This window comes from Leiobunum rupestre, chromosome 4 (assembly GCF_980474605.1).
Source record: "Leiobunum rupestre chromosome 4, qqLeiRupe1.1.hap1, whole genome shotgun sequence".
In the NCBI taxonomy this organism is placed as follows: Eukaryota; Metazoa; Arthropoda; class Arachnida; order Opiliones; family Sclerosomatidae; genus Leiobunum; species Leiobunum rupestre.
Window position 1 is genome coordinate 71,073,734 of NC_143387.1, and position 21,550 is coordinate 71,095,283.

Genomic DNA, 21,550 nt, shown 5'->3' on the forward strand with positions numbered 1-21,550 from the left:
TTTACGTCCCTCATATCTGCTTACGGAAAAGCGTTCCCCGATAAGACACCACAATAAAACCCATGGGTGGGTATAAAGTGTTGCATAAAAATACAGTTGTCATTTCAAGTTTAAATTACAAACAATAAAACTTAGTACCTGATCTTATTGTACTTTATTACGAGCATATTAGTTGTTACGTACTATAATAATATAAGGGGGGGGGTCGATATTTGTTAAGTAATTTGAGAAGAGGGGTCTTTCCATTTGTTACTTTTTGTTACGAGGGGGAGGGGGGAGTCTAAAAAGTGGTTTTTCTGCGTTACGTAATTTGTGAACAGCCCCTAACCACGCTGTAATTATTATAATTTAATATTAGTGTTTATAACTATATTTAATAGCTATTATCTTAAAGAGAAATGCCTAAATAACAACAATCAAACTATTGAGTTCTGTACATAAAAATGTTAAGTTATCTCTAACATCAGCTTCTAATTCCTTCAACTAGTCTAGTATCAACTTTTCTAGGCTTCCTCCAAGGTCAACGACAATTTTCTATTTTCTCTAAATTCTGAACGATCATTTCCGTAATATAGCCAATAGGAGATGTCACAGTCAGGCTTTTAAACACTGTGACGTCACTTATTTAATAATAATCAGCTAGTATAAGTAAAAGCATTAATATCCAACCTTTAATGGCTTCGCTCAAAATGTTTGTTTCGGTGTAGGCAGTTCCCGAATGGTAATTATTTATTTATTAAAGGTAATTAGATTTGCGAGTTTGTCCGATAAGTCTTTTCGAGTCTCCCTAGTTCAAAAACCAAATTGACAAACCTTCGTCCTTTCATAATCAAAGAGGAATTTATTGAAAGGTCTATTATCCAGAAGTATATTTGCTTTTAACTCGTAACAATCTAGCACAATTTCGACGCGTTATGGTTGAAATATCTGAACTATCGCGAAGGAGCGGCTCTGTTCGGTCGAGTGGCTCCTGATTTCCCGCGCCTTCACCAGCTGAAAAAAGAGCTTCATTTGCTCCAGAAGCTGTATCGTCTTTACAACGAAGTAATTGATCGAGTCAATAAGTACTACGACATCGTCTGGGAGGACATTGATATCGAACGAATCAGCGATGAGCTCGTTGATTTCCAAAATAGGTACCAAATCTGGGTTCTTTTCAAAATTAATTTAGTCGAGGCTACTGCTAGACTAGAAAATGTTTTGCCTCTTAACGCCTATTCACACCAATCAACAAAGTTGGCCACAAACCAAGTTGCTCCGTGTGAATGGAGAAAATATTTATAGGGCGTGTTGGCCATACAAACGGTTCTTGTTGGTTAAGTTAATAATCAAATAATCGCTAGGCTAATACTCAAGGCACCACCTTAGGCCCAAGTCATCTAGCGACTTTTAATGCCTTAAACAGGTGGCCGGGTTACAATGCGTAGGAGGCCAACAGCTCCCTACCCCTAAAAGCAACAAACACAAAGAGAACGCAGCTAGCCTTTAAACACGCTAACGCAGTGATGTGTACAAATTTCATTGGACGAGCCTTTTCGCTGAACGTTTTACGGAAAGGGGGGAAAGAAAATTTCAGAATTTTACCCTTCCGACGGCAGCAGGCGCTAAAGCGTCTAACCAATGAAAAATGTACGCAAGAAAATGCACGACTTCTGAGGGGTGCATTCTCCTGGCGTTTTATGGAAAGGGGAAACTCCTTTAACTAGTCAGGAGAGAACTTGCAAACTCTACACAGAAGAAGTGGCTCCTAGTTTTCACCCAGTGCCACAAGCTGGAATCGAACCTTAAAAGATAACGCGATCCATTTTTCTTATTTAGGCGGGAAAACGACGATTCTAGAAAAACGCCTCGTGGATATTTGGCCAAACTATTCTATATATTAGGCAAATTGTCAAAAACATTCTACACTGATTATTTGATCGAAAACCGATTTTTTTTTAACTTGTATTCGATTCGACCGAACTGAATATTTGATTTGATATTTGGTCGAATTATTTGATGTCAACAATCATTTTGCCTATACCTCGCAGTTTTTCGACCAGTGTTGCATACTCTTTGAAATACCAAATAGTTTCTAGCACCCTTTTCGAATATTCGACTATTTGTTCAGGAAAAAATGAATACGCGCGAATATTTTCAAGGTCTATTCGATTCGTTTGGTATTCGATCGAATTCTTTGGTGTAACCAAATATTAGGCACCGCCATATTACCCCGAGCAAATATTTATATTTGCGCGTTTGGTAGTCTTAATTGTTTATTATTTTTTAAATAGATCTATGGCTTAGAATTGTTGGAAGAAACACCGAGTTTTTTTAAAGTTTTTGATAGAGTTGACACTCGCGTTAATAGTATTTTAATTTTTGGGTTGAAGGCCTGCTAGTTTTATTCATCCCATTCTCAACAAAACCCCTACTATTCGAGTTCCATTTAGCTCATTCGAGAAATATGACCGACATAGGTCAAATAACACAATAACATTTCAATCCAATAGCCCAAACCATTCAAAAAAACCCCTTTTCAATAAAATCGCGAAAAAAGGGTTATTTCTGAAGTGAAGAATCAGAAGCGAACAGATCTCCGCAAAATTGTCACTTTGGCGGAATTCGCATCGCCGGTTGGCATTCGAATCTTTTTCATAGTAAGCAAATTAGTCACCAAATATCCGTCGACTGAAAAACCTTTATTGTTGAACGGAGTCGAGAATATTGCGAATCGGGGCGGCGATAAGGCGGAGTCCCCGTCATTAAATACACAACGACGTACGACGACTGACCGACAAGAAGACGGATGTCCCGAAGGACCCGACTCCCATTACCTCCTGCCCCCCAACTCAGTCGTTCCAATGATAGTTGATTAACTTTATTATTACCCCCGTGTCGTACGGTAATTGTAATCCGGATAAAGGTGTAAGTGCAACCGCGAATCTGTTTAATACTCGGCCGAAGAGTGCCCCGAGGTTCAGAATTCATTCGGAGGTCCGAGCAGCGGGTTCTGCGAGATAGCTGTCGCGTTTGTAGGGTTAATTTTTTACGAGTGGCAACGTTTATTCAACTTTTAGTTGGCCAGTAATGCTGGTACCCGCCGAAATCAGTCTTTAGCCTAGTTAAGTCTCTTTTAGTCGGAAGTATCCGTTGTTCTATATTTTTTAACTCGGTGAATTCATAAATTATATCATAGGCGGGTATTTCGCGCTCCTTACCAAAGTATATTCCACTCGGCCAAATAGATTGAATTCCAAGTACTTGGCGTGTCTATTTCGTGGTGAGTTCACCTTTTTCAATAATTACTGCTTTATGTGTTTTTGTAATTTTTTTAAAAAGTCGTGGTTAGACGGGGTTGCCACCTGTTAGTTATTGTTCAGAATCTGTAAAAAGGCTGACGGAATTTATCTTAAAAATTGTATGGGAAAGTCAGGGAAGATGAAAATAGACCTAAAAAGTCAAGGAATTTTAGGATTTTGTAAAACGTCATCGAATTTAACTTGGTGGAAAGCTTGTCTGCTGTGGGGGTAGCGGAGTGGTTAGTCCTTTCGCCTCGCAGTAAGAGGAGGCCGGTTCGATCCCAGCTTGTGGCACTGGGTGGAAAACTCGGAACCACTCCTTCAGCCTTTTGCGTTGAGTTTGCAAGTTATCTCCCCATTGGGTTTTCCCCCGAGCTCGTCAGTTTCCCCTTTTATAAAAACTTGTTGAGTTTAATGGTAATAGTTATTGTGGGGAGCTGTTGGCTCGCGTGGCATGAAGGGCTTGCCACCACCCTCCTACGCATTGTAACCCAGCCACCTGAATAAATGGCATTAAAAGTCGCTTGATGACTTGGGCCTAAGGTATTAGCCTAGCTGATTATTATAATTTAAAAATAAATGTAAAAAATATAGAAAATTCCATAAGTTATTTTCCTTGGTCTATGAAATTTAAAAACGACCGTAAAAGTTTTGAAATAATTTTAAATATTAACTAAACTTTAAGCCTAAAATATTAGGTAAAATAAATAAAAGTTGATAAAAGAATAACATGAAGTATCTATTTGTTTTCGAGGTCCCTAAAGTACCCTATTGTTACTAAAGCTGCGGATAAGCACAATCGGCTTAAACTATTACTTAATAAGCTGGAGCTTATCGATGGTTTTAACTTCCCTCACGAAACATTTCGCTGCAGAATGGTACAGAAAATGACAAAAATATGTAAAGCATCTATTAAAATGGATAATTTTTCTTTAGCCATTGTAAAAAACCTCGAAAAATCCAACGATTTTCCATATACATATTTATAGAGCGTTCTATGGGATATAAAAAACCTTCGACTTTCGATAAGACTTCGCTAAGATGGCTTAGAAACTCTATAGAAACGCTTAGGGCCAGGGCCGCCGAGAGCGGGCCCCAAGAGCTACCTTATTTTTCTTATTAACAATGTTTCGCGGGAGAAGTATAGTAGAAGGGCTCAAACGCGGGCCCCAAAGCTTGTACGGGCCCCGGTAATTTGTACCGGCTCCCCCCTCACTTGTCAGGCCTGCTTAGGGCTAGCGCTTGGGTCGGTTTTTGGGAAAATGTATGTACCATAAATGTAGAATTTTGATTCACATTGGTTTACAGGTGAAACAATGCTTTCCAATTTGTCAAATTTTATTTAAATTATTTTAAGAAACGTGTTATAGAAAATCATGGGAATGGGAATTTATGACCCAATTCCTTAAGGTCCTTCCAACCGATTCTCAGATAGCAGTTGCGTTATCTGAACTGAATTAATATTACGATAAATCAGATATGGTAGAGTAATTCTTTTTTTAGATAAAACTATGAAATGTATTCTTTAATTTCTTCATAAATCTTAAACTTGACGAACTAACTCAAAACCATATATTTTTACCATTTTTCAATCCAATTTAGACTTTTAAGAGGAACCATGTGAATTAAGTAAAGTTTACTAAATAATATAAAAACATTTTTTATAAAATAATTAAGGCTCTAAATTGGAAATATAATTTTGAACAGATTTTAAATTATTAACCATTGAAACAGGGGCGGATTAACCCTTTCGGCGCCTTTAGGCACAGAATAATTTTCCGCCCCTTTGCATTGTCTAACGGGTTGGTTAGCTAAGTAGGGACAACCCACGTATTTCGACCGTGGGGCTTTATCACAGTTTTGGCGCCCCTAGAAAAATGGCGCTCTAGGCACGTGCCTACTAGGCCTAATGGTTAATACGCCCCTGCATTGAAAATATAAAATAAATTCCAACAATTTATCGTACACTATCCTCATAAAAAATGGTTTTAAAATTGTCGAAAGTTATGGTTTTGAGTTGGTTCGTCAAGTTGAAGATAATGTTTATAATTACTTAAGTCATCTGTTGGTAGAAAACAGTACTAAACATTACTAAATGTTATTACTACACGCTTAATAACATTGAATTCCAAAGGATTGAAATATTCCGAAATCCATTAGTTTATGCTATGGTTTTTCGCCCTGGGAAGACAGAATAGAAAAGTAGCAAAAGATAACCTAAACTTGGCGGAAGTAAATTGATAATTAGATATGGGTCAGGAGTGTTTGCTCTTGTTGGTCTAATATGCGGGTCAAAATGTAGGTGTCCCACTTCATATCGAAACTTGGATATTTGCAATGTGAACGACACTTCGACGAGTAAGAAGTCTGTGACAGCTGAAAGGGAGGTGAGGGTTGAGATTGAAAACAAAACTACTTGTGGAAAATAAATATGGAAATGAAAGAGTTGGGTGCAGTCGGATTCAGAGCGGCTTTTACGTATGGGCAGGAGTTAGATAATGCCCCACGCCCCACTAAACCACATGTCGAGGGCTTGCGCTGTTCTTAAGATAACGCTGGAAAAAAATGCTTAAATGCTGAAGTGCTTTATTTAGCTTATTGTCTGCAAAGCGGTTCAAACGGTTGTTAAACTGGCACCCGACTAGTCTGATTAGTGCTGTGACTTCTCTAACACTAGTTTTTAAACTGTGGTGTGACAACATAACTCTTTAAACTGAGTGTTCGACTAGTTCTGTCATGACACTAGTCTCTAAACTGTCACGACACTAGTCTCTAAACTGTCACGACACTAGTCTCTAAACTGTCACGACACTAGTCTCTAAACTGTCACGACACTAGTCTCTAAACTGTCACGACACTAGTCTCTAAACTGTCACGACACTAGTCTCTAAATTGTGACGACGTTAGTCTTTAAACTGTGACAACATCAGTTTTTATACTGATACAACCTTAGTCTTTATACTGTGACAACCTTAGTCTTTATACTGTGACAACCTTAGTCTTCGAACTGTGACAACCTTGGTCTTTAAACTGTGACAAAATTAGTCTTTGAACAGTGACAACATTAGTCTTTGAACGGTGACAACCTTGGTCTTTAAACTGTGACAAAATTAGTCTTTGAACAGTGACAACATTAGTCTTTGAACGGTCACCCTACTAATCTTTTAACTGGCGCTCAAGTAGTATTTAATCTGTTTACAAACTAGTTTAGAGGTACTGGTGGGAATTGTTCGTGTACCTAGTACATAAATTTCACCGCGATAGGCCAATAGGCTAGTGTTTAGGTTGGCGGCCAATTAAGGCGCTAGACGTTTGGAAAGTGAAAACGCGTACATTGAATCGCATTGTCTTCAATCAAACAAATAACGCCGCTGACATCCTTCTGGTCTCGCGTTGAAAAAGGCCAATTATAGCACGGACGGACGGAATGACCGTGGGACGACTAAACCGAAAGTCTATAAAAGATAATACCGAAATCAATGGTGAGATAGAAAAGTCTCTGACCTAAATTAAATGGACTTTTAATTTTCGTTTCCACGACAGACACCCGAGTATTTGTTTTACCCGTGTTTTCTCCCCTATTCTACACGCCTCCTTTTTTCAGGGGTTTGAAATATTTTGAATGAAATGGGATCGACGACGGAAATATGGTGGTTTGGCGCCACGAACAAAACCGCTGGTCGGGTTTTTCAAAAAGTTGTCATTTATAGGTCAAACTCTCTACGCTCCAACTGGTCGAAACTATGGCGTTTTTAGTGTGAATTAGTGTGTCTCATTTTTGCTGGAAAATGAGAGGATGTCCACTCTATGCCATTAACTGGGCTATCATTCGCGCTTCGTTTCAATGGTTTCCTCGCTTTACAAATTGACCACTGGCATTGGACTACGATTGATATTAAAGTTTACCTTGGGTGCGACCAAATTCGATTTTTTGTTTGAGTCTTCTTTCTTTTTTGGAATAGGTATATTCTCTGTAATTATCCCCATGAATGTTTTTACTAAAGACTATATGATTTATTTACAAAAAGAATATACAACTATGAACAAATATTTACAACTATTTATAAGAAGAATAGGCATTCCTCTAAGGAATGCGTTGCAGCAGATATTCTGGCGAACGCGTTTCTCCCGACGTTACTTCCCGAATCCTTCGGCCTATGGCATGGACCTAGGACAAACCTTCGCGCCCGAACGACCCGAGAGTCTCAATACTTGAAAAATATTTTCATACCTTCAGATACCCTCAAATTAAACTCCTAATTCTTAAAGGGGAAACGCCAATCTTTACCCAATATCCATAAAAAGCTGTTGAGGTTAACGGTAATTGAAGGTGTAGGGAGCTGTTGGTTCGCGTGGCATTAAGAGCTTGCAACCACCCTCTTACGCAGTATACACCGGACACCTGAATTAATGGCATTAAAAGTCCCTAAATGACTTGGACCAAAGGTGGTGCCTAGCTGATTATTATTTGGTTTCTAACGTATAAATTGCGATTTAAAATTTGACCAAGACCATAGTTAATATAAAAAACATCCACCAAAACGTTTAAATGCTGCAAAATAGTTATTTAAGTTTCGGTATAAATCTAAATCGCTTTAAAACAGGCGCCATTTTATTAATATGAATACCCTACCAGCAGAGCCACTCGGTGGAAGACGCAAAAACTAATACTAGCACGCGCGCTGCTGGAACAAACTACTTCAAGTGGTGACTGAATTGCCATGGTTACAGATGGGATTCAAAGGAAGCTTGTTTCAGAAGATGGCGCTGACGTCGCTCTGAGGCGAAGAAACTCAAACTTTAAAAATTAATTACAAAAATACCGCTTACAAACGCGTAACTAAATATAATAAGTATCACTGATTCTATCTAATTTAAAAATATTAGGTTTCAGACTGTTAGCGCCATCTATTAACAATTTGAATATTTAAAATGATCTTCATATTTGTATCGGTATATTAGTTTAGAGTTTAAATGCACTAGTAAAACTAAAAACACACATTGCTCTGACTATTCTTCAAAAAATAACTGTTTTAGGTTAATAGTTATTATATTAAAGTTACAATACCTGTAAGTTGCTTTTCCTCGAAATCCCAAAATTATCCCAGTTTCCTTAAGTTTAAAAACCATATAAAAATCATATTCCGAAAAAACACCCCATATCAAATAATCTATGTTAAACATTCCTAAGCTAGTCTTAAAAAATTATTATGTACGAGCACATGCACTCAATCAAAATGAATTTTGAGTCTTTTAGCAAAGTTTCCTTCGCTCGGCCAATTATCATAAGTATATAATATCTCTTAAGGAGAAGTATCCATCACCTAATACTTCTAATATTTTTCGCTTGAAACATTGTTATAGTGAGTTTCTAAAACTTTAGCTTAAATATGATTTATAATTAAGAACTTTTGTTCTCGCAATTTTCGATTATTGTTCCCCTATCTGGACCCCCCACTTAGCAACTTCAAAAGGCCCAGAACCGTGTTTTAAAATTAGCCTCCAAATTTGAAAACCTTCCTGCAGCCTTTGCTACCTGTTTCTGGATTTCAACGAATTTTTCTCGGTAACTGTTGGATCACTTACAAGAGTTCATTCCTTAATATTGAATAAGCCCCGAGCTCATACTACCATTCAGCTTAACTCATTTGCTCACAACGTTATAAATGACTGGAATTCTTTGCCCCAAGATATCATTTCGCTCAATAATTATTCTAAACTTTGAAGCTCTTTATAAGAACATTTCAATAAGGAATAGATTATCTCATACACATTTGTATTTATCACTTATCACTATATTACTAGTCACTTGGCGATGTTGACCCATGATTTCTTTGAATTATTTCCCTCTTAAACTATTTTATTTTCACGATCATTCAACATGCATATTTGTAACTATCACTTTGGGCAGGATGCTTTGGTATATTGCATTACCAGTGGCGTAGCCAGAAATTCTTAAGGGGGGGTCTTTGTATGTGAATGGTAAGAGGGGGGTCGAGAAGGGGGTGGAACTTTAGGAAATATTTCCAATTTCCAACTGACTGAGAAGGTACATGTTTCATTTTTAAAGAATATTTTTCAAGTAACAGATATATTACATTATTCTGTTATTAGCTATAACCATAAATTTATATTTAGGTTTCACCAGAAGTGTATCAGTTCCGTATCTTCAGCGTATTTTGAGCCATTACCACACATTTTTGTTGAAGTTCTAAGTCATTAGGTCTAATATATATGAGTGCGTGATAATTTGTTTTTAAAGGGATTAGAAACTACATCGAAAAAACGTAACTAGCGCCCATCACCCCTAGTGTAGGGAGCTGTTGGTTGCGTGGCACGAAGGGCTTGCCACCACCCTCTTACGCGTTGTAACGTGGCCGCCTGCAATCCTGAATTAATGGCATTAAAAGCAGCTAGCTAACTCGGGCCTAAAGTGTTGCCTAGCTGATTATTAATCTTAAATTAGTTAATACCAAATTAATATATTCCCTTTACCAGCGCGCGATAATTTATTTCTAAGTTACGTATTTTTGTCACTATAGAGGCGCTGAACCTTGCGAGTATGACGGCACATCTACGTCACTCCACACATGATTATTAACCGACACACTTAAAATAAAATAACTATAAAATAGATAGTATAATGAAATGTGAACGCTCCTGTTCGACCCCGCGTCGAAGTGAACAAGCCGGTCCTTAAACCTGCTCCTCATCCTCCCGATTGTCCATTCTCACAAGTCCGTAATGGGTTCGTAGACAAGTAGTTCACGGGCCACAATGTCCTTGTGGACGAGATAGTCCAATACGTCAGCTACGACGAGTCCGTTGACTCAAAAAATGACCTCTTTTTTTTCTTTGGAAATTAAAAATCAAATACAGAAAAAAATGTACACCGATTATCCCTCCCCTTTTAACTCCCTTTAACTATATTTTGAATGGGCGCATTTAGCGATTCAGTCGGGTTTCTGTCGATATGTCATTCACCTTATCCGGGAAACGCGGCGTTGGACAACACAGACACCGTCTCCGGAAACCTTTTTTTTAGAAATATTTCTAGCCCCATTTTTTATTATAATACTCGGACAATACCGATTAAAAACGCGAAATATAATAGCTACAAATAGATGTGACCCCGTCCACAAGTCAGTGGCATTTTTGCCATTCTTACAAAGCGCGTATGAGAGACCAACCATGGGCGGGTTTGAATTAGCATCGAGTCGCGGACATTATGGGCGGGTCTCGGATGCGACCGATGACCGCCCACAATTGCTTTTAATTGTGTCGTTGTTGAATGGTTTCGGTAGAGACGGGCCAACTGGGTTGAGAGGCTCGTAGCTGTGGCGTTTCGGAGGGCCGGATCCCGTCACGACAATGACGCCATTCGTTGGGGACGGGTGCCATCCGTCGTCGATGCTCGAGCGGCGCCTCATGACCTCTTCTTGTTTTTCTCTCTTCTGGATTTCTAGTTTCGCGTCGTGCCGAAGATGTTATCATCCTGGAGGAGGAACATGGTGCCACTCGTGTCCTTCTTGGCAGCTCTCCGTATCCTCACCGAAGGTAAGTTGATGACCAACTTGTACCCTTTTCGGATCTTAAAATTTAATATTTCTAAATAAGAAATATTTCCGAAAATATCTTGAATTTATTTATCAGTCGGGAAGGATATAGTGGTGACGAATTTTATAAAACCATATTTTAATTTTATAACAAGGTTATAACTTGGTTTATTTTACTGTCGTTTGAATAGTATTACAAGTAGTAAACCCGGTTTCAAATGTTTTGGTTAATTAAACCTAGTTTTATTGGGGTTTTGTGAGCCTCGTCTGATAGAGGTTTTTAGATTCCACTTAATAAACCAAAGTTAACTTTTTATACTAAACTATGTATGTCAAAAAGCTTTATTTCATTAAACCCGATTTTTAAATGCATCGTCTGAAGAGGGTATTAGCGACCATCTACGATTTTTCCAGATATTTTGGGAGATAACTTGTAATCTAAATTACAAGGTTTTAATTACAGTTTAGTTTATTTATCAATTAACTAAATTAATGACAGTATTTAAAAATATTTGGAATGCATTTCGATGGTTTAAAATATTAATTAAAATTATTTTGAGTAATTCAAAATGGATTATTTAATCGAAATAATTTTTAATTTGATACGGTTTTTTACATTTTATAATAATTAAAAAGAAGAACTAAGTAACTTTGAAATAGGAATTTTTTAGTATAGTTTAATGTTTAATTCAATAGTTTTGTTTTTGATAAATTAAATATCAATTAAATAAACCAATCAATTAAAAATAAATGAAATTGGTTATTTTGTAATAATTGAGAAAGTTAAAGATCAGTTTAATTTAAATTTGTGAAGGCTTTCGAATAGATTTTATTTTGATAAATAGAAAAAAAAATTTACTAGATTTCAATGGAGATGGTACATTATCCGTGGGTTTTATTATAAGCTATTGTTTTATTGAAATTACGTTTCTAAACCAACTAAACTCGAGCATAAGACTATAATATTTTAAATAAGTATGCCACTTCCTATTCCGCATCTGAGAGCTATAAGAGCTAGACTCTATATTGCGCTTCAGCGATTTTCCCCCATGATTACTTCACTTTGTAAAGAACTCTCAATAAAATATTTCCCCAAAGAAATTTTTTATTTTATAGATTTATGGTACTAGCAAATGCTGGTCTATTGTAAATAGGCTATTTCCTACGTAACTGTCGAGTTTCCTGGTTTGGTCTATTTGAGAGATATCACAACGGGTTAAGGCGGCTTTGTCCACTAAAGGGCCGATCGCTGGTGGTCACCGCTGGGCATTGGGAGAAGGAAGCGTTTGAATAGCATGTTGGGATTGTTGGGCTCCGTTTGTGGCGCTTTCCATTTTACTAACTCCTATTTTGTACTAAACCCCCTTTTTTAACGCGCATTTCGTGTAGCTCAAAGCTGTAACAATGGCGCTGGAAAGCTGGTCTATGAAAAGATAGCGGACTACAAACTGGGCGGAAGCGGAAGTTTCGGATCAGGAAGACCCCGCAACGAAGTGGTAAGCCGATTGGACTCCTTGCTTAATAGGAATGGTTGATGGACGGGTGACTTCATTGACTAAAAGCGGAAATAAATGAACGGGAGTTATTGAACTTGGTTCTAAAACTAATCAGCCTTTATAAGCCACGTAGAGGCCTAAACGAGAAGTTCATAAATTGCTGGATTTTCGTCTGCTAAGCGGACGATTTGTATTTATAAAACGCGAAGCTTCTGCTTACCAGACGTAAATCCAGCAGTTCATGAGCTTATTGCGTTGGCCGCTACGTGGCTCTATGTAATCTGAAAAGGTTAATTCAAAAACGGTTGTTTACCGTTAGGCCTCAAGGCTGCTTTTCACTAAGGTGAAAACGCCTTCGTTTAGACGTTTTGGTCCTAATGAAAACTATCCTTTACCGCTAAAATACAGTGTTTTTCTTCGACTGAGAATAGCATGTAGCAGGAATCCCTACCTCTACTTGGAATGTTTATCGCGGCAGATTTTCGTCTCGATGTGGCTGACGGATGTTTTGACTATGTTAACTTAACAAACAACTATGTGAGAGGGGAGCGCGCGCAGATGGGATTTTTTCTCTCGTAGGCGTAGAGTGATCTTACCATACGCGATACGCCAGGATAAACATTCCAAATAGAGGTATGGATTCCTGCATGTAGTCATTCTTTCAATATGGGCCATGTGGAACTTATTTACTTTTGATAGAAGTTCTTAAGATTTGGCTACTGTTACGATGTAGGTTACGATTTATTTACTAATTATAAAGGATAACAACGGTTATGAAGAATGATTTAACATTTAATTGGCTGTAACTCAGATCCCTAGTATAGCACGCTCACACTAGATGGCGGTAGTATATCGGATGAGTTATAAAGTCACGGAGCAAAAATAAGAAATACAGTTGTTAGACAATTTTCACAGGTGAACGTGATGGTAGCGAGTGTCGACTCCTTACGGTAAGTGAAGCGGCGTGATGACGTCAAAGCTACACGTGCTCATTCTTTGACGTAATTATGCCGCTTCCAGTATCGACCCCTTTTGGTCAGCCCTATTCTATCTCTGTCATTGTCTAACAACAGTACTCCTTACTTGTTCTTGATGGTTTTATAAATCATCCGATATACTACCGCCCTCTAGTGTGAGGATTCTGTGGCATCAATTACTTTATATCTATGACGAAACAAGATGCCAAGTAATATCGCTATGCACAGCTAATATCGATATTGTATTCAGATACCCAAGGGAGTATAGCGTAGCCACCAAGACCATACTCGCGTACTTCGTAGCGGGGGGGGGGGGGGGTCGAAATAAAGATTTGCAAGTTTTTGGTGTATATAGCGGGGCCTTCACACCAGGCGCGCAATTTGAAAACAAAAAAAATCAAAACAATAAAAGCCCGAAGAATACTGTACATATGGTAGAATTACACCAAAAACAAAGGAAAACCAAATAGATAAACCGATCAGAATGTCAATGTACCACACGTCGCAGAATAGCACAGGTGGCGATAATGATGTCCATGTACTGCTTTAAGAACCCCCACGATACTTCGTACCGTAAGTTCGTCTGCTTTTAATTACACCAGATAAAGATAGATGGCGATCGTGTGTCACAAAAAAATCGAAAACAGACAAACTTTCGTTCCAAAGTATGTGAGAATGGCGTTTCCGAAAATTCTTAGGTACCTGAATTAATTTTCGCTTCTATCCATGAGCCCTACTAATCCTTGTTGATAATTTTCGTCGCAGGTGACCAGAGTCGATCTTCCGGTGAAAGTGTTGGAAGAATGCGTCCGTCGGTGCGCCGAGGACCGAACCACCGCCATTCAACAGTGCCTTAGCTTCGATTTCGTTCCGGGCAGACGACGCTCTGGAAACGGAAGTCCTAACGGACTTTCCGGAAGTTCCGGTAACGTCGGAGGAGGAGGGGGACCCGGGAGTCAATACGACGAGTCTTCTTGCTACTTTTACTTCGACAAAGCGTCCCCGGACGGAAGCGACACTCTTGTGAGACAGAGCAACGCTTGGCATTATAATGAAATCTGTCTTACCTGTAAGTACTATCTTCAGCAGAAGCGTTATCTCTTTACTAGAGTAGAATCGATCCCTACTTGATAGCAATGTTACGTTTTGCACCACTATAATCATTTCGAGGCGGGGTTGAACCGTCGGGAGCCTGTGGATGTACTTGTTTCAAGCTAATAATGGCATTACCGGTATAGGGAAATTAATATCGTAAAAGATATACTACATTTACTCGCGCTATTCCTGGAATTGCTCGTGTATTTGACGTTGTTTTGATGAAATGTTTGCGTCCTCCAACAGCCCCCAAAATCAGCGCCGATTGTCCGGCCCGTTTGTACGTGTTTGAGCGGACACCCGGTTACAAGTTCGATTCGGAAGGTGACAAGGAAGTCTTCGCCTCCAACAGAACCGAGTGCGAGGACAAATGTCTGAACGAGTACGAGTTCACTTGTCGGTCAGCCACTTTCGACCGGGCCGCCCAAAGATGCCGCCTGAGTCGTTCCACCAAATCCATGAAACCGGAAGGACTCCGTTCCGATCCCAACTGCGATTACATGGAGAATATGTGTATGCCAAGTACGTATCCTTCTTTGGAGAATTACCACCTACCATATGATTATAATTAGTTTACTTAAGTATGGCACCTAGTAGAAATCATTGCTACGTGGAGTGGCGTAGAATTTACGTCATACCTGAGAGAAAATTACGAGAAATAGTCCCAATTTCATTGGCTAAGGATTCTTTTCCGTGGCTTTTGAAATTAACAAATCAGTTGTTAAGCTTGTTTTCCACTAGCGTGCGTAACGACGCGTCACTCAACTTTGGGACGTACAAACGTTTAAAGAAAAATGTATTATGACGAGCGCTAGTGGAAACCAAGCATATGACGTAGTTTCTCGCCATATTTTAGTTAATTTAAGATTAGGATAAGGTTAGATTAAGGTTAAGTTAAATTAAGCTACTATATTATGTTGTTTGTTGTTGCTAAATTTTGATTGAGGAATGAATATTGTAAACCGTTACTACGTTTTGTCACATGACTTAAAAGCAAATTATCAAGCGCCAGTCCTACTGCACGCACCAAAGAGTACGAATTAGACCTGAAGTCCGTCAGAACGGTGTGGTTTTTCTAGAGATGCCCTTAGTAAAAAATTTAAAACGCGGAAGATAGGGAACGGACACGCTTATGGCACATAATTTTAAACCTATTCCAAACAACACCAAACTTGTAATTGGTAACTTTGAAACGTGATTAGGTTCTCAAATGTGCACGACGACCGCTTTCATTCTGGAATCCGGGAAGGAATTGGACGGCGCTTACGAAAGGGAAGTCCTGACGGTCAGGGACTTCCAAGAATGCTCCGGTACTTGTACCAAAAGCCTGGACGAAAAAGGATTCCTGTGCAGATCCTTTCTCTTCGACGATAAGTCCAGGACTTGCGTCCTGTACGACGAAGACCCGTTAGGATTTACCGAAGGACCCGAAACTCAGCGGCCATTGAAACCCAGCAGCGGTGATCTCTACAGAGTCATCTGCGGAACCACTGATAGAGGCAAAGGTACGTGTCAAAATTTGTCCTCATTTCGTAACCGTGTTAGAATACACCTAGCAAATACTGACGTAATTTTTTTTTAATCGAATTGAATGTTTGCGAGACGGTGAGCGTTAACCGATAGTAAAGGGCACTTGATTCTTCTCTTCCAAAACGCGTCATCTTCCTTTTAATTACTTTCCTTCTTGAGACGGGTTACCATTGTGACATATCGCAAAAACTGAGAATGTGTTGACTCGAAGTAGAGAGCCGCATTTGAAGCAGAAACGTTACCATTCCCGCTCATTCCCATCACCGATCAAATATTTGTTTTCCAACCATTCCCATGAAATTTGACACATTTTTCTCATTCCCGCAATTTCCATTCCCGATTCGAGATATTGCTAGCCAGATTGAGATTCCATTCCCGATTATTACCGAAATCATAATTCCCTTTCCTAACCGAAAATAAGGATATAAATCTGATTTCCGTTCGGTCCCGCGGTATTTCCACGGTTACCGTGGTAAATGGTAAAAACCCGTTTCACGCAGCTCTCTAACTCGAAGGCCCTCGTTCTTGAACTTCTTCCAGCCGCCGTGCTGAATAACGCCACCTTCGAATGCTACCGCCGCAAGCGCCTCGACTGGTCACATCAAGTGGAGGTCAAATCCAATTCGTTCCAGGAGTGTTTGGACGAATGCGCCCGCCGCTACGGCCGCGATTGTCGCTCGGTCGAGTACAGTTCACGACTCCAACTGTGTCGGTTTAGCAGCTCCGAAGGGTATGGTAAAGCGAGACCCAATTTAATTGACGACGATTCCTACGATTACTACGAGTTTAAATGGTGTAAGTAGAGCTCAGGCTTGGTTGGACGCTTTGACACACAATGGGGTCCACGCGTTCCCATTCCTTCGAACCCCACCGCATGCAGCTTCTTTTTGCGCTTTTCTGTTGTCAGAGCCGCAGCTTTTGGTTAGCGCTTCACCGGTTAACGAAGTTTTGGAAAAAATACTCCAGTTGGTTTTTTTTTTGGTTTTAACGAGAAAATGTTTCGGTTTGGGCATCGTCAGAAGTGTATGATATATGTCTTACGAGAGAAGTGTCTATTATTGCATTGAAATGAAACGTTTACCTTCAGTTCACTTTAGGATGCTCCGCGAATATCCAGGGCAATGTTTTTCTATATTTTGAAAAATCAGCGCCAACCTACGAAGGTACATGTTTCAAGCAAATTAGATTAGCAAGGATATGTCGGATACGTCTCTAGTAACAGATATATGATGTACTTCAGGCACTGTTGTAGCAACGTACGTGAAAATTATAAGTCCCAAAAAAATGGAATTGAATGCTAAAGTATTTGCGCAGTGTGTTTCTCTAACCGAGGCTTTGTTTGTTGTTTCCTTTGAACGCGCCAATTGCAAATTGTAGTAAAGTTGATTTTACATGTAAATTAAAGCACCCGTGGTTCCAGATCGCGGCGGTGGAAGCTACGTCGGAGGATACACTTGGAGCGGAGCCCAACATGGATCCAATCCTTACCGACCGACGGGATGGGGTAGTTCCGGAGGAGGAGGAGGAGGAGGTGGTGGTGGTGGTGGTGGAGGTTTCGGAAGCGGATACGGCTCTTCGGGATACGGCGTTTCCGGTGCTCCAGGCGGATACGGTGGTTCTTGGGGTTCTTCCGGATACGGAGGTGGTTATTCGGGTGGTTACGGCAGTCATATCGGAGGACATTCTGCCGGAGGGGGAGGAGGGTGAGTTTTTACATCAAAAATTAAAATGATATATTCCGTGGTAGCCTAATTGTTTTAATTTCCGTCTCAGATATACTCCTGGTGGAGGATACGGTCCATTGGCGCCTGGTCCCTGGGGAGGATCCAACTACGGAAGCGGTTACGGCGGAGCTTATGGAGGCGGTTACACCGGCGGCGGGCCCGGCCATTTGCCACCCTATCCTCCGATCAAAGACCACGGACCTCCTTTCCCACCACCGATCGGAGGACCCTTGGACAGATGCAAACCTGGTTTCGGAGGTATTCCGCCAGGAGCGGCATTCAGGAAAGTCGGTTTCGGAACTCGTCTGCGTCCTTTCTACGTCAGGATGGTCGTCAGAGCCGAGAGACTCGAAGAATGCGAAAGGGCCTGCCTCGAAAATCGACAACTGACTTGTCGGTCGTTCAACTTTAGGTAGGTTCGAGCGTCGATTTTAAAGGGCCACATTGGCTGCAGGTTCAATTCCCTTTAAGAAAGACTAGTTTATCAAAAGCATATAATTCTTCTAAATTATAGGGCCTTCTTTCCGGATAACTGCGAACTCAGCGACCAAGATACGCGTCAACTTCAAATGGGAAATCCCTCCCATTTCGAGCAAAACACCCAATTCGATTTCTACGAAAGAGACCCCGGAGTTACCGGTCGGGTTGGAGGGGATTGTTTGGACGGTGAGTTGTTGAAGTCCTCCGATTATGTGATCTTTACTGATTAAAATTTTCCCAAAAAAGTTGGTCAAACGTGCTCCCCGGATGGAATGGAATTCACTTTGAAGACGCCGGAAGGTTTCTTCGGAAGGATCTACACGTACGGGTTCTACGACTCTTGTTTCTTCGACGGCAACGGAGGGAAAGTGAACGTACTTCGAATTAGTCGAGCCAACGGATTCCCGCGTTGCGGAACCCAACAGTACGGAGACGCCATGACCAATATCGTGGTCGTTCAATTCAACGACTTCGTGCAAACCAGCCGCGATAAAAAGTACAACTTGACTTGCTACTTCTCGGGACCCGGAGAAGCCGTCGTCACTTCCAGTTACCTAGACACGCGAACTGACGGGTAGGTCATTCCATCGCAGCTTGCAGAGTCTTTACTTATTCATTTTATCGGTTGTTTTTTTAAGTCGTTACCCGACCCAAATTGAGCATCTTCCCGCCCAAAACATCTTGACGTCCAACGTCGTCCTGAGAGTTCTATACCGCGGAACGCCTACTAATACCATCGCCGTTGGCGACTTACTTACCTTCCGATTAGAAGCCAGAGGACAATGTTAGTATTTTGAGTTGTTAAAAGAGAAAGCGCCAAGCTCGTGCCAGTAGCACGCGTCAGCATTAAACTACGTACATTTGTTTTTGCGTCTTCCGCCGAGTGGCTCGGCGGGTAGGGTATTCGTATTAAAATAAAATGGAGCTCATTTCGTAGCTATTCAGATTGACGCCGAAACGAAGGAAGATCTATTTTGGTGGTCAGTGTTTTTCATTAGCAGATATTTGGAAAATCTTGGCGCTTCCCCTTTAAATTAGGCTTATGCTTTTGCCTCAAAATTAAAAATTAAAAATTCCCCGCAGATCGTTTCGAGTTTTTCAGCGACATATTCGCGACCAACGTCATCGCCAAAGACCCCTACTCTGGAAGACAAGTGCACTTGATAGATTCCCGAGGGTGAGACCAAATATAAATAATGTTTTGACTGATTTAAGCTAACGATTTTAATTAATTTTTAGTTGCCCGGTCGACCTTTACGTCTTCCCGGAACTGCATCGAACGCCGGACGGCGCGTTAGAGGCTGAATTTTACGCCTTTAAAATCCCCGATTCCAACTTATTGGTTTTCCAAGCAACCGTCCGTTCTTGCCGAGGCCCATGCGAACCTGTGAGTCTACAATATTGTTCCATATTTATAGCACTTCACAGTATAAATTCCCGGGGCCCCTGCACCTTTGGGACCCATGTTTGTAGTAATAACGGCTCTCTTGTGGCACAGAGCTATGGTTTTACTGAGGCCCGGGCCAGGTTCGCTCTAAATGACCATAGATTTGGCCTACACAGTTTACAAGAGGCTTCCTCACTCCGTGGATAGCTGTCTGTGAAATATTGCCCAAAGAGACATACTTATTATTAAAGACTCAAAGGTTTTATATGATAGACCCTTAACTGACCTTAAGAACCCCTGGATTTGCAGGTGATTTGCAACGACAGAGGTCGCCCAGGAACTTTCCCATCCTGGGGACGACGTAGACGATCGGTGAACGCGACTAATTCCGTGGTAGGCCCAACCCGAACTCTCAGCCAGATGCCCAGAAAACTTCCTCCAAACCACGACCCAACGTCACATACAGTCACCTCCAGCGGTGGCATAGTCGCCGACCTTGGTCAACGGGTGTTACCCACGATCAACGGACATCCAGCCAGAGCCCCAGCCGCCATCGCGCAACCATCCCAAGCCGCTTTGACCATCAGCTCCCAATCGGCCACCCAGACAGTGACCACGGGTGGTAAACCGCCCAAAACGCGCAACGGGACCAAGAAGAATCCTGGTACCAATGGAACGGACGACGAGGAGGAAGAGGTCCACGAATTACTCCAGGTGTACTTGTCCAGGTCCGATATCCCCGAAGAAGGTCCAACCAAGGGTGAATAATGTTTTAACGCTATTGTTTTCGCGTCAAGTACATTTATGTCATATACTGGTTATTTTTGTTGATTAGTGTTCACACCTCCGACGGTTTGCGTCGCCCAAGCCGGTTATTACGCCTTGGTTACAGTCGTGGCCATTTTGATCTGTCTGTTACTTGGCCTCGGAGCTGCCGGTTTCTTATACGTTAGGAAAACAAAACGAAGGGTAAATTCAATTTGTTTCATTTACTTAAATCTACACTATACTTAGAAACGGAAAATTCTGATATGGAAGTAGGTTTAAAATTATACCAAGGTATATATTACGAGATAAGTATTCATTTCCTTATCGTGAAAATACCTCTAACTAATTAAATTTTTGCATGCTGTGTACACTTACGTCCATTGAAAACTTCCAACAAAAAGGCATGTTTAATTTTGATGGCCGAAATGGATACTTCTCTCGTAAAAGACATCTTATAAACTTCTGAGAGTACACCATTTTCTTAATTTACCCGAATTGGGGTAACACTTCAACCAGTCAAATTCCTAAAATGAGTATTGATATCTTCGTCGAAATTGTACTAGACTTATTACCATTTTTAAGATTGCATCTAAGTATAAGTTAATTGAAATAAAAATTAGCGTAGTCCATTAACGTACAAATAAATTTCAGCTGAAGGAATCGGACGCTTCAAGTACCTCACCGAGCACGGCCAACCTATATGTGTCCCAGTTCCAGGCTCCGTCCAGATTTGACGATCCCAGCGAACCCATCTACACGGACCCTTCGCTGTTTGAACGCAGTAAGAGCATGCAAGCCTTGGCGGCGGCCGCCAACCAAGCTAAAGCTATGAATAACTTGAAACACGAGTTCCACTGAAGCGTTTTAGTACCCTAAAGGAACGTTTTTGAATGATTAGGCTCTTGTTTATGAAAAAAAAGTCCATATACTCACAGTGTAAAATATTTATTATCATTTTTAAACTTTTTGCGTTCACTCTATTTTTGGCACTGACCAAATACTGTATTTTACACGAACGGTATCATGGGTGTATAATACTACCAACTACCGTGGTTTTTTTACGTATTTATTTTTATCTTTCATTTTTACCCATCGTTAACTTGAATTAATTATTGTAGCATCTTATAATTTAAATAAAATAGTATTACCGAAATAAAATTTATTGAAAATAATATCACATCAGCCTACAATAAAGATTGGTTCTTAATTCTTGGTCCTTTTTCTAAGTTTATCTTCCTTGCAAAATACTTCATCAC

The 21,550-nt window shown here is 40.4% G+C and overlaps 1 protein-coding gene across 1 annotated transcript; it reads left to right on the forward strand.

The window, feature by feature from the left end:
- Nucleotides 1-10,482: 10,482 nt before the first annotated feature.
- Nucleotides 10,483-21,433, forward strand: nompA (no mechanoreceptor potential A). Its single transcript, XM_090171191.1, has 15 exons — nucleotides 10,483-10,838; nucleotides 12,227-12,333; nucleotides 14,076-14,379; nucleotides 14,652-14,927; nucleotides 15,608-15,910; nucleotides 17,341-17,638; nucleotides 17,709-18,071; nucleotides 18,174-18,325; nucleotides 18,386-18,713; nucleotides 18,778-18,923; nucleotides 19,223-19,316; nucleotides 19,379-19,526; nucleotides 19,836-20,286; nucleotides 20,362-20,495; nucleotides 20,946-21,433. The coding sequence occupies exons 1-15, from the start codon at nucleotides 10,766-10,768 to the stop codon at nucleotides 21,150-21,152; spliced, it is 3,384 nt and encodes a 1,127-aa protein (XP_090027317.1). The 5' UTR covers nucleotides 10,483-10,765; the 3' UTR covers nucleotides 21,153-21,433.
- Nucleotides 21,434-21,550: the final 117 nt, after the last annotated feature.

What these genes read in the sequence shown, in the direction of transcription:
- nompA (XM_090171191.1), top strand. Translation starts at nt 10,766, where the DNA reads ATGTTATCATCCTGGAGGAGGAACATGGTGCCACTCGTGTCCTTCTTG. An exon ending in TAATGAAATCTGTCTTACCT is followed by an intron (nt 14,380 to 14,651) that starts GTAAGTACTATC and finishes GTCCTCCAACAG; the next exon opens with CCCCCAAAATCAGCGCCGAT. An exon ending in TTAGGAAAACAAAACGAAGG is followed by an intron (nt 20,496 to 20,945) that starts GTAAATTCAATT and finishes AATAAATTTCAG; the next exon opens with CTGAAGGAATCGGACGCTTC.